We start from the raw sequence: 12,002 nt of genomic DNA, 5'->3' as shown, positions 1-12,002 counted from the left end.
AATGTCCTGGTTTTCCACAAATAATTTCCTTTTTTTGTTGCCATGAGCACTCCCATAACTTCTGTTCTTCATCCTCCATCTCCGTATTGAGACTGATTCTCAATACGGCACAACACAGGCTGTTATTTAGATTTTATACTATCAAGCTCACAGTGTTGGACATGTAAAATACTTTGATCATTTCAGAATGCACAGTGTCTGCTGCTGTTTAGACACAGAAGTTTAAAGTAGGCCTTCTCCTGAGTAACTTCACCTTACACAGTAAGACAAAGTGTGTTATCTGTTCTCCTCAGAGGGGTAACCTGTAGGTCTGCTCTAGTTTTTACCACAACACAGGTTACATGGCCCACATGTAGCCGAACGCCCCACCGTGTAAAATTAGACATAGTAAAAGCAAAAGCTCAGGGAAATTCGTCAAAAAAGAAGATGCTGAGAGGAGGAAGCATTCAACGGCAATCAAAGAAACGCAGACGTGCAGATCCTCGCCGGTTTGGATTTAGGTGTGGGGTTAGCTGCTGAGGAGTGTGTGAGGATGGCAACAGGGAGTGTGAATGTTCTGGAAACAGTCAAAGCTATTTCCAGCAAGCAGGTCGCTTGCTGTCCCTCTTTCAGCGAGGGGACCGCCGCTTCATTTTTCAATTGCTCAAATAACCCAGTTCTGACATCTCTATTCAGTTCAGTCTACTTCACACAGTCAGACGAGATTAGCAACAAAGATTCATGATAAAAGCAATATTTAATGTTTGGCATGCTTCTCCAATGTCTGCCTCTCTGTTCACTTTCATTTATTTTCCATCCCCTTTTCTCTCCCATTGTTTTACTTTTAACTGGCTCATTTTCTAAACCAGTTCATTTATTCTACCCCCTCCTCCTCTCCTCTCATTTTCTCTATTCTCACCATTAAAGCCCCAACAGCTGTTTGTCTTGTACACCTTTGAAGTTGCCTTAACTCAAGTGAAACCAACATTTTTTATTCATATTTATTTGATGTTTACATTAATGAATCATTCATGTATGATGGTGCCTGAGGGAAGGCGACTGACTACATGCTTCTGTTTCAACGCCGTGGTCACCCTCCTTATGCCAAGCCAGAAGGTTTCTCCTACACAAGACTCCACAAGAAGGAATGAGCCAGAACCGTTCAAGTCATGTGTTTTCAAAAACGGGTCAGAAAGACACATTTTTACATCGCAAATTTATGAAAAGAATTGGCTTCTTGGGTGTTATATGTGCCATAAAAATCATTGTTGGAGATAAATAAAACTCTGAGTAGCAGAGTTGAACTTTTCAGTAGAGCCCTCTCATGCTGAACCTTGATTGAGCTTGGAGTGCTGCAAACACTACAATCAGCCCTCTTTGAAAAGGAAAGCTATCTTGGTATTTAGCGGAGACAGACAAATTGTGAGCTCTTTCTAAAGCACCAAGAGACAGAAGCAATAATGACTCAAGAAAAACACATAAAAGTGCATTTCTGTGAATGTTTTGTGTGTTCCTGACCTCCTCGAAGTCATCGCTGACCCAGAGAGGGATTGGTGTGCCCCAGTAACGGTTTCTTGAAATTGCCCAGTCACGTGCATCTCTGAGCCAATTCCCAAAACGCTTCTCACGCACAAACTCCGGCACCCTGCAGAAACAGAGATTACAAAGAATTTTGATAAAGCTGAATAAAAATAAAAGATATGTTGAGCTTAAAGGGACAGTTCATTTTATAAATTTACTTTATGTGGGGTTTAGTGGAGTAGCTATCAGCATTCAGTAGCTTACCTGCAGCACATAAAAGTCTGAGCAACCTCAACTTGGAGAGTTTAAAGTTTCAAAGCAAATTTCAGCCCTCTCAAAACAAACACAATTTTATAAACCTTTACACTGTCACTTTGGATGAAACAGTTATTTACAAAAAAGTCTATGTAAATAGGACCAGACTGAAATTAAGTGGTTTAAATTTAAGGGTGTTAAATATATCGTTTTCAGTAATTCTGAGATTCTTATTTTGAAGATGAAACAGCTGGCATAAATAAATATTTCCTGTAATTTGCAAAAACTGTGCAAAAAAACAGAAAATGCACTAATCATCCAGCCTCTCCAGAACTTTCTCTGGCATTAAAGACTTGCTTCTTTAGAAAAAATGAAAAACTGCATTTCTCCAAGAATAACAAATACTTTGCATAATGCATTAATGTGTAGTATTTTAAATAAGGAAACATGTCTCCCTCACAGGCTTCTACTTGTTCCTTATTTTACTGCTGAAAATAATGAACTATTTTTAGACCTGTGAATAAACCACATGTGCTCTGTCTGAAATTTAGCTGTAAAGGTGAACATTCCTCCCAGGTTTCCTCCTGTTTTGTGTGTTGCTTTGTTCTCCTTTTGCCGTTTACTTGGGCTGAATTCTGGTTTTAATCTACCGTCTCCCTGTCGCCTCCTCCTTTTTTTTTTTTTGCCACCCTGCTCTCTCCTGCTGTGCCAGGCCGTTCTGCTCACAAGAACGGTGCAGTGGGGAGTATAAATTGTCACCAGGATCCACGTGCAAACCAAAGAGTTCATCAATTCCCATTTGTAGGAGGCATTTCTATTTAGGCCCCTAATACATCAATTTAATTATTCTTTTTTCTGCCAGTGCTGTTCACCAGTGAGCAACCATCCGTTACCCTCTTTCTCCCAGCTAAAGCTAAATCAAGAATTTAAAACATGCTCGACACACAGACTGGTTATTTAGGACCTGGAGACTTCTATCATAAGGTTCACCATGGGGATGGATTCAAAAAGATTGAAAGAGAGGTTTTGTTCAGTGACAGGAAATGATTAGTCAGACAAAAAGATAAGACCTGATCTAGACTTGGCAAAGCATGTACATTTTATGTGCTTTAACTGTAGAACTACAAAACATGATTTAAAAGTAAGGCTCTATGAAATCTGTTTTACTCTTTTACAATCTGTTTATTCTATCTAAATTAATCTCTTTTTCTTAAAGTAACTAAGATTACATAATAAAACATTGCAATTAGAAATGAAACTGAAGCAAAAAAGTGGGGGAAAACGGTACATGAAAATACATTGATTTCATAGAGCCCTATATATTCTTTTTATTATACTATAACACCTCAGGGGAATGGGAATCATGAACAAAACAGCCCAGACAGGCCCTTTGTGAAAAGGATTTAGCCTGTTTCTGTTGCTTATCAGTTGACTATCAACATGATGTGTTTTGCTACCTTTAGTATTACATGTACGGAGGAATCACTTTACAGAGGATGTCCTGACAGGCAGACATCTGGAGAAATTCAGCCCGGGGTATTGAATGAAACGTCTGAGTAAACAGATAAAATCACCAATAATATTTAGATTATGGCAACTGGTTCTTTTTTAGAAAGAGCAAATGTAAGCTACATGTAACTGCAGTGAACACTGTGATGGCTTCTGTTTGCGGAAATGTCAAAACCATGTATTAAAAATATTTTAACATGCATGTTTTATGATATCTATCTTAGCCATTTACATTAATATTGATTTAAATCAATTCAATACTGAAAAAAATGTTCCACGGCAAAATCTACAAAGAAAAGTGAGAAAGAAATTCCTAATTTTGCCAACACTAGATACGAGTTAGAATGAGTTACCTTTCTTTGGCAGCTTAGTGTATGCCATAGCAACCCACCTTTAGATAAGGACCACAGACTTTAAAGTATGTGTGCGTTTGGCTCGGTCTCCGCATGTGTGTCTGTGCGTCTTCACCTTCCCTGTGGGAAGTCATTCATCTTGGTCTGACAGTCCCATTACCAGAGGCAGCTATTGCGGCGCAGAGGAGAGCGCTGGGAGCACCATGGGTAATACCACTTAGAAAAGCCATCACACTGAAACTTATCCTGCTTTAGATTTAGCATCATGCTAATTTTCCTCTACAAAATGCTCGTCATAGAAAATACCTTGAGGAGGAATTTCTATCATATCATAAAAGTCATGAAAAGTCAATGCAAAGACTTGGCATTTTATTAAATCCATCATTGACACTTTAAAGACCTCTGCAGTCAAAGAGGTCTGCCCTGCACAGGTGGACCAACAACTTGCACAGCTGAGCGGCAGATGTAATTGTTTTGAGACTAAATCTGCTCTGGCTCAAAGCATTTTAGGCCAGTCGTTTGGTGAAATGCTCATAGTTGACACTTTCCACTCACTTAACCGGATAGATATCGGTTCTTCACAGCTTACCAGTAGCATTTCCCGTTGCACTCCAGCAGTTTCTCCACCATGTGCTCCACTCGCACAAACCAGCTGGGGACAGCTTTGTAGATCAGGGGAGTGTCAGACCTGAAAAATACAAGTTATTTCATAAAACATAGTGCTCCAATATTTTTTTACCGACACTGAACCCTTGGGGCACCATTAAAATTCAGTTACGGTTTTTACCCTTGAGAATTAATGGCCGCTTTCAAGTGTGATAAAATTCTTACCTTTCAATATTGTTTTCCACTTTCATCAGCTCTAAAGATAACGTTTCTTTGTTTTTAATATAAAATTTTTAAGACCCTTTTCCTCATAAAAACACTTCATTCTTTTCAATGGTAAAAACAAAATATACTATATGCTCCACACTGTTTCTGATGTGTTATAAGATTGGAGCAATAAGAATTTATTCATTAAAACACCTTTTACCCTTAAGTTCAAACCAGGGGTCTCAAATCCCATGGCATGTGTCCCTCTCCTTTTAGATGTCCCTGGTACAACAATCCTGAATAATGGGTGAATAAGCGCCTCAGCATTCAGGGATTTCTTTTTATTTGATTCATGTGTGTTTAGGCAGAAACACCTCTAAAAGTTGCATGACACCAGGACTAGAGACTCCAGCTCAACTACAATGCATATGAAGTTTATGAACTTTCTATCCATATTGTTTTGAGCTTTATGCCCATTTGTGTCTTAGGATGGCGGTTTCCTCCATTTTGTCTTTGATGGCTCAAAATTCCCACACACAGAGAAAACATTCCTAGCCTCGTTGACGACACCGTTTAATACCGATCCCTACACAAATAGGTCAAATTTGTGGTCATCAGCTCTTTTTATTGCCATGCGATTTTGTAAGTTAGGAGAACGAGGCCTCTATTGTACTCTGCTACCCCTGGTGGTTTAACGGTGTCATCACACTTAAAACCTGTTTGCCCCTTTTTTTTGTTGGCACAGAGTCTTTAGGTATTTCATGGAAAGGCTATAAAATGTTTGAGGTTTGAAGGTAAAACAATGTGATTATAATGAGGAGTCAATGGGACCAGAAATAAGAATATAATAGTTTTCCCTGCAGAACCGTGATCAAGAGATTTCCAGATATTAATTGTATTACAATAAGCAAAAAATATATATATATATTTTTTTTAAATTGTACAGGTGCAACTGAAGTGTCCTGATTTTATATCAATCATATCTACTGATTTCATTCTGCATGTGGGTAGTTTTAACACTGCAGTAGGTTGTGAATGACAAGTTAATTTTTATGTATTTGACTGCTTTGGGCGAGTGTGGCTCAGTAAGAAGAGTAGTCGTCTTGCAATCAGAAGGTTGTGGGTTCGAATCCAGCTTCCTCCTGCCATATGTCGATGTGACCCTGAGCAAGGCACTTAACCTCAAGTTGCCTACCGATCTGTGTGATGGTGTTTGAATGTGTGAGCGTTAGTGAGTGGGTGAATGTGGCTCTAGTGTAAAGCGCTTTGAGTGGTCTGTATGACTGGAAAGGCGCTATATAAGTTCAGTTCATTTATCATTTTACTTTCTTTATTTATTTATTATTTTCCACATTCTGATAAATAGACTGCAGTATTCCCTGAAAGCAATATCCATTTACCCATCCTGGGTATATCCTCCAGGATATATTCCTTGTTAAACTGATCTGAATGGTTCCCCCTTTTTTTTGAAGTTCTACTTTTCACATTTATTCAGGTTTTAATAAAATCTAAAGAGATTATTTAGGAGCAAAGGCGAATTTTTAGTTAAGTAAAACAAACAACATGTAACACTAAAACATAATTTAAAACAACAGCATGAAATTCCAATTGCGTTAAACAACAGAGCAATGCATAATCAGGATTCTCCATTGCAAAATATGGACAAAAGTGCTACAAAAGTGCAGAAAAATGCTCTGGGTAAAACTCTAAACTCAGAAGCATTTGGGAAAAGGAGCAAAAGTCAAAGATTTAAGAATGAGATGAATGATGAAAACTTTACTGAGAAAGTCAGGCGCCAGGAGCCATAAGTAGTGATCTCATAAGATGAGCAACATGTTAACTGTCAAACCATCATCACACCCAGCTTCAATGTGCAAAACTATGACCTAATGTCTTTAAACATAAAATAATTCTGTAGGTGTTGAAGGAGGAAACATCTGTGACCTTTACTAGCTGGGTTGATTAAGCTTTGTTAAGGTTTACAGTAAAGATGTCTTACCTCCAGCAGAAAGGGTAGCTATGTTTGGAAGTGCTGGCATTGACCAGGCGCCCCTTTTCCTTCAGCAACTTAATGATGTTTTTGTCAGCATCCTAAAAACAGAGCAAAATACAATATCACAGATACAATCTCCTGTAAGGTTAGAGCTCCCGGTGTGGTGGATGATGTCATACATGGTTCTGTTAGGTGGGCTCTCCATCCTCTGAGTACATGTGCAGATCTCTGCTGCAAGTCAAAACCACTAGAAGCCACCAAAAAAATTTGATCTCATGTTAACAAACTTTATAATTAGGTTTATTGGTTGCATGGATATACAAAAGATATAGCATAAAGCAAATATAAACACGTAACAAGCAACAGTACAGTTTTTAGATAACATCCCACATGAAGAATACACACACAGATGCATCTCAGTAATGTAGACCACTGAAAAGTTTATTTATTATAGGAATTGGATTCAAAAAGTGTAACTCATACTATGTAGATTCATTATACACAGTGATATAAGGCAAGCCCAGGTTGATTTAATAGCTCCTCTTTACTCATCTACATTGCTGGGTCTGGTGTCCTTCATCCTCCTCTTCACAAACCCCCACATTCTCCATAAAGCATGTCAACAGGAAGTGCTCCAAAATTTCCTGGCAGACTGCTCTGCCTATTTTGTACTTGATGAAACAGACCGACTCCAGCAGATGACATGGCTCCCCAAATTATCACAGACTAGAACGTTCACACTGGACTTGAACCTACTTGGATTCTGTACCTCTTCCTCCAGACTCCAGGAGCCTGATCTACAAATTCATTACAAAATTTATTTTTAACAGAATATAGGACTTTGGACCACTCAGTAACAGTCTAGTCCTTCTTGCCCTTTGACCAGATATAAATGGTGTTCTCTGTGGTTCAGGAGTGGTCTTACACAAGGACTGGGACAGTTCTAGCACATACGTTGGATATGGTGGCTTTTTCATTCATATTTCGGAAAAACAGAATTTGAGGTTTTCATTAGCTATAAGCCACTATCAACAGGAATAAAACTTCACTTTGTGTAATAAATTAAAATATGACACACGGTAAATCAACTTGTTGATGACTAATGCAATTCATTGAGATGTACATGTGGTGAAATTAAAGGTCGAAATTTTCTCAATTGTTCAATGAGAGCTTTTGCTACTGCAATTAAAGGTTAATTTTACAACTTTATATACAGTCATATTAAATAAGTTAGAATATGCCTTCCGATGAAGCCTTTCAGAGTAAAAGTACCTTTTGAAAATAACAACCTATAAGCAGATATTAAACACGCTTTTCATTAGGCCCACATATCTGTATTAAAAAGTATTTTTGATGTAATATTGCGTTTTTATTACCCATAAACAGAAAATCATCATTAACAAAAATAAATCAGTCTGTGCAATTAATCTAAATAATGTGTTTCACTAAGTGAACTAAGTTACAGAAATAAATGAACTTTCTAATAATATTCTAATTTATTGAATGGGTCTGTATTTACAAGGGGTGTAACAAAGAAAAAAGGCCATAACTGTATATAAATAACACTGGGCAGAGGCTATTTGCTTTAATTAGGCATGTGTAATGATCTGTGTCGTTATAAAGCATTTCACAGCTAACCATCTTGTTTACTGTCAACAACAGTAAGCAATTTCTTTAGGCAAAATATTTTAACAGTGCAAATTTTGAATTAAATAATCCAAAACAAAACCAATTTTTATTCTGGGTTTTCTTTTTCACCCTGTGCTGTTAGAAGGTAGAGCTGCACTTTTTAAATGGATGAATTGGAAAAACCATCATGACTAAGGTGACATTCAGCCTCAACATATCAGTAAAAATGAGAACTGTGTTTCATTATGCAGCTCACAGTGTATCATCATAGATGCAATCAGCCAAGAGGCTCATCACATATACTCATCTCCCTCTAACCACGCTCGCAGTTTAATTTACAGGACGCTCAGAGTGGTTGATACACTGCTCCTGATCAAAACACTTCGTTTCATTTTTTCCTATCCATAAACCCCTCCATACATCATATTTTGATCAAAACAACACTTATGTATCTATATGCATCCATAACGAGAAGATTCTTTTTGGAAATCTGCCACCAACCCAAACTAATTCAACAGTTGGCCGCATGGATGATAGCAGATGTTCTGCATGTCAGTCAAACACAAGAATATCAAATCACAGTACAGCCAGGTCATTAAACAGTGTTAAAAATATAAGTTAAACGGAAAGGTCTGATTTTCTAAGAAATATTTTTTCAGCGTATAGGGTTAAAAGGCAAGCTGAAGGAAAGAAACAACACCATCGTTGTGTATGCACTAACTTAAGTCTTTATTAAGTAACAGCTGGTAAACATTAGGGTAAATGGTCAACAGTTGTTTCTTGTCAAAACAGTCGGAGTTAATTGGGGTTGCCTTTGTCATTCGCACCAAGTTGGGGGTTTTACTGTAAAGGAAACTTGGACAGGAGGCAGCGGACTGATGAGACAAAGCGTAGCACAGAGGAGTGACAGAGGTATGACAGCAGGGCTGACTTGGCAGGAAAAAAGGGAAGGTAAATTTAGCAGGACTACTGCAGGAGCTGGAGTAAAGCAAAGAGGAACGAGCGAGGAGAAATGAGGGCTGCTAAACCCAGATACGAGATGAGATGAGGAGAGAGTAAAAACGAAGAGGGATGAGTTTTGAAAATAATGTGAAATTTGTCAGGAAAGACGGCAGCGATGGCAGCAAACTAATGTATAATGGTGTCAAACATGCATTACACAGGACAAGAAGAGCTGGATATTACCAAACCTAATATATCTAAAACTTTGCAAAGTAGATATTTCTCTGTAACCAAATTCCTAACATGAACGGTTTAGAGTTTTATGTGTTCTGTTCAGTTTATTAATGAAAGCCCTACTACTGTTATTAAAATGTTAAAACAACACCCAGTCCTTTGATTAAGACATTTTAAAGTCTTTATATCAAGGCTGAGGTGATCTCTCTGCTCCTTGGTGCACTGCAGGCCTTCTTCATGACTGTTCTGGACTAAGGTTAATTCTTCACTGCTCTCATTCTGGATTTTTAATTATCTTTAGCAATTCCCAGCCTTTGCTCTTCTCCTTCCAGTAGCTTCCTATAGGTGGCAATCTCTGCATCCAGCTTGAGCTTGATGTGCAGCAGTTCCTGGTAATCTTGAAGATACTTGGTCATCTCAAGTTTGGTCTCACAGAGTTGAGCCTCCAGCTGGGCGATGATGCTCTCCAGACCTCCCACCTTGTCCATGTGGGAGATCTCCATTTCTTCCAGCTGCTGTTCCAGGGCTGCATTGCGAGCTCTCAGGGCGTCGATCTGGTTCTGTAGGTCTGACACCTGATTGTGGAAGGTTGTGATTTCTTCTTTCATGATCTTCATGTGTTCTTCATGTTTTCCTGCATGCTCCTTGAGAGTGTCGAATTTGCTCTTGTACCATTTCTCAGCTTCTTGGACATTTCGGGCAGCAACGGCTTCTATTTCTGCACGCATGTTGCGTAGGTAAGCAGCCAGGTCAGGACGGTCACCGTCCATCTCAGCTGTAATCTTTGAGTCCTCAATTTGCTTCATGAGGTCGGCCACCTCTTCGTCATGCAGCTTCTTGAGAAACTCAATCTCCGCCACTAATTGCTCTATGCACTTCTCAAGCTCGGCCTTCTGCAGCGTGGCGCTGTCAACATCCTGGCGAAACTCCCTCAGAATCATCTCTGCTTCTTCTTTAAGTGCCAGCTCCTCTTCTAGTTTTAGTCTCCACACTTCCACCTCCTCTTCGATGTAACCTCGCTCAATATCAGCAGCTCCCTTCTCATTGGTGAGGGTTTCAATTAGCTCCCGCACCTCTTTGAACTTGAGCTCGTATTCTTCACTGATGCCACTCGGGCTTCCCTTGTACCGATCCTGCAGAGCGGCCAGCTCAGCTTGCAGAGCAGAGTTTCTCTGCTCGAGGGCCTGAACCTTTGCGATGTATCCTGCAAATTTGACGTTGAGCTCCTGCATCTCCTCCTTCTCATTGGCATTTTGCTGGTGTATCTCTGTGCTCAGCTCGACAGCGGTTCCACGATACCCTGAGCGCCCACGGCTGTCGTACGATGATCCACGACACCGGGAAGGTGATGGGCTCTGAACCCTTACCCTGCCAGCAGAGCTGCTGACCTGTAAGCTCTTCTGGGTATAAGATGAAGCCCTCATGTTTGTAAGATACTGGGTTTCCTCCTCAATTTTAAAAACGAACTGTGCTCTGGCTTCCTTGCGACTCCCACGCTGAGACTGAAGCTCCTTCGATTCCCTCTTTGGTTTTATGTGGTGCTAAAGAATGTCTCAGACAGCCATGAAGCCCAAGCTACGCTTTAACACATCTCAAAAGTGGATTATGACAGACTTTCAGAGAACTGTTGCTCCGTGCTCTTTATTAGCTAACGCTGTACTGTTAGTGCCCAGGCGGGTCAGGTCCACTCCCTGGTTGCTTGCACCAACATGTGAAATATTGATCGCATCATGTATGGCTGCTATTTTTAACTCTTTATCAACTCAGGATGCAAACAATGTTGGGTGTGACCAAATGCAGAGACGTATCCAGTGTGCTGGTAGCCAAAGGAGAGTTTCTAGTTTCTAGTAAATAATATAGTTGTTTTTTAAGCTGTTTTTGAGCCTAAAGTAAAACATAATTAAGCTTTTATGAACTCTACAGGGATCCTTCATTTGCTTCAGTGTCACAGCTGAAGAATTAGCACATATTTTGCGGTGATATTTAATATCAACTTCAACAATGAGAATTTTAACTAACTGTATAAAAAGAAGAATATATACTTTAAAATGTTTTTTAAAAAATTGTACTTTAATAAAAGGTTAATAAGTTACTAAGTATATCGAATGTATTTTCTAAATAACATAGATAACAACAGAAGTCATTGAAGGTTACCTTTTCTATATAAAACATGTCTATACATAGTCCAAACTGAATGATCTTGTTATTTTCACAACACTCCCTGTGGAGTTCTGTCCCAATGCACAGACATGTGCAACAGGTGTGTGAATACGCAATCCTGTCAGCAGACACACAATGTGGCAGAAAAGATGGCACAACCACCTGCAAAACAAGCTGAAATATCTGAGTTTTTTAAACGCCTCCAGAGTTGTGAGGACAGCAGCACATCTGCAAGTAGCAGCCATAGCTCCCCTAGTCTGTATCCAACTAATGCCCCTTTTCCCCTGGCTTGATTTGGCCCTACTTGACTCCACTCATTTCCATTACAGTTTTATCCCTACCGGTACCAACTTTTTTGGTCCCCGTTCCTGAGCAGGTTCGACCGGGGCTGAGTCGGGACTACATGTGACGTGAACAGACTACTGTTTACTGATTGGCCATGGGACCAGGAGAAATGAGAAAGAAAGAAAAGAAAAAGGACACATCAGCTTTGAATTACACGCAGGTAGAGGGTGCTGTATTTCATAACATCCTAAACCAGCTGATCACACATAAAATCAACAGTTTATACGCACAAACCTTTCCTCCCAAAACAATACCACCATGAAAGGGCG

At 39.4% G+C, this 12,002-nt stretch overlaps 2 protein-coding genes across 2 annotated transcripts in view; both read right to left on the bottom strand.

Moving 5' to 3' along the window:
• Positions 1-12,002, bottom strand: part of iars1 (isoleucyl-tRNA synthetase 1) — a 66,422-nt gene that overhangs the window by 37,048 nt on the left and 17,372 nt on the right. The window contains exons 12-14 of the mRNA XM_047347308.1: positions 6,430-6,521; positions 4,207-4,305; positions 1,498-1,624 (exon numbers count right to left, since the gene is read on the bottom strand). Coding sequence (XP_047203264.1) covers positions 1,498-1,624; positions 4,207-4,305; positions 6,430-6,521 — 318 coding nt within the window. The remainder of the gene's footprint in view (positions 1-1,497; positions 1,625-4,206; positions 4,306-6,429; positions 6,522-12,002) is intronic.
• LOC124856636 (desmin-like) lies at positions 6,844-10,748 on the bottom strand. Its single transcript, XM_047347309.1, has one exon. It carries the CDS (start codon positions 10,650-10,652, stop codon positions 9,516-9,518), a length of 1,137 nt encoding a protein of 378 aa, XP_047203265.1. The 5' UTR covers positions 10,653-10,748; the 3' UTR covers positions 6,844-9,515.

The sequence above is a fragment of the Girardinichthys multiradiatus genome, chromosome 20 (genome assembly GCF_021462225.1).
Source record: "Girardinichthys multiradiatus isolate DD_20200921_A chromosome 20, DD_fGirMul_XY1, whole genome shotgun sequence".
Lineage (NCBI taxonomy): Eukaryota > Metazoa > Chordata > Actinopteri > Cyprinodontiformes > Goodeidae > Girardinichthys > Girardinichthys multiradiatus.
The sequence above is the reverse complement of the archived record's forward strand: the minus strand, read 5'-3'. Positions and strand labels throughout refer to the sequence as shown.

Bases quoted from the DNA above. Each gene is read 5' to 3' on its own strand.
- LOC124856636 (XM_047347309.1), bottom strand. From the start codon at position 10,652: ATGAGGGCTTCATCTTATACCCAGAAGAGCTTACAGGTCAGCAGCTCT.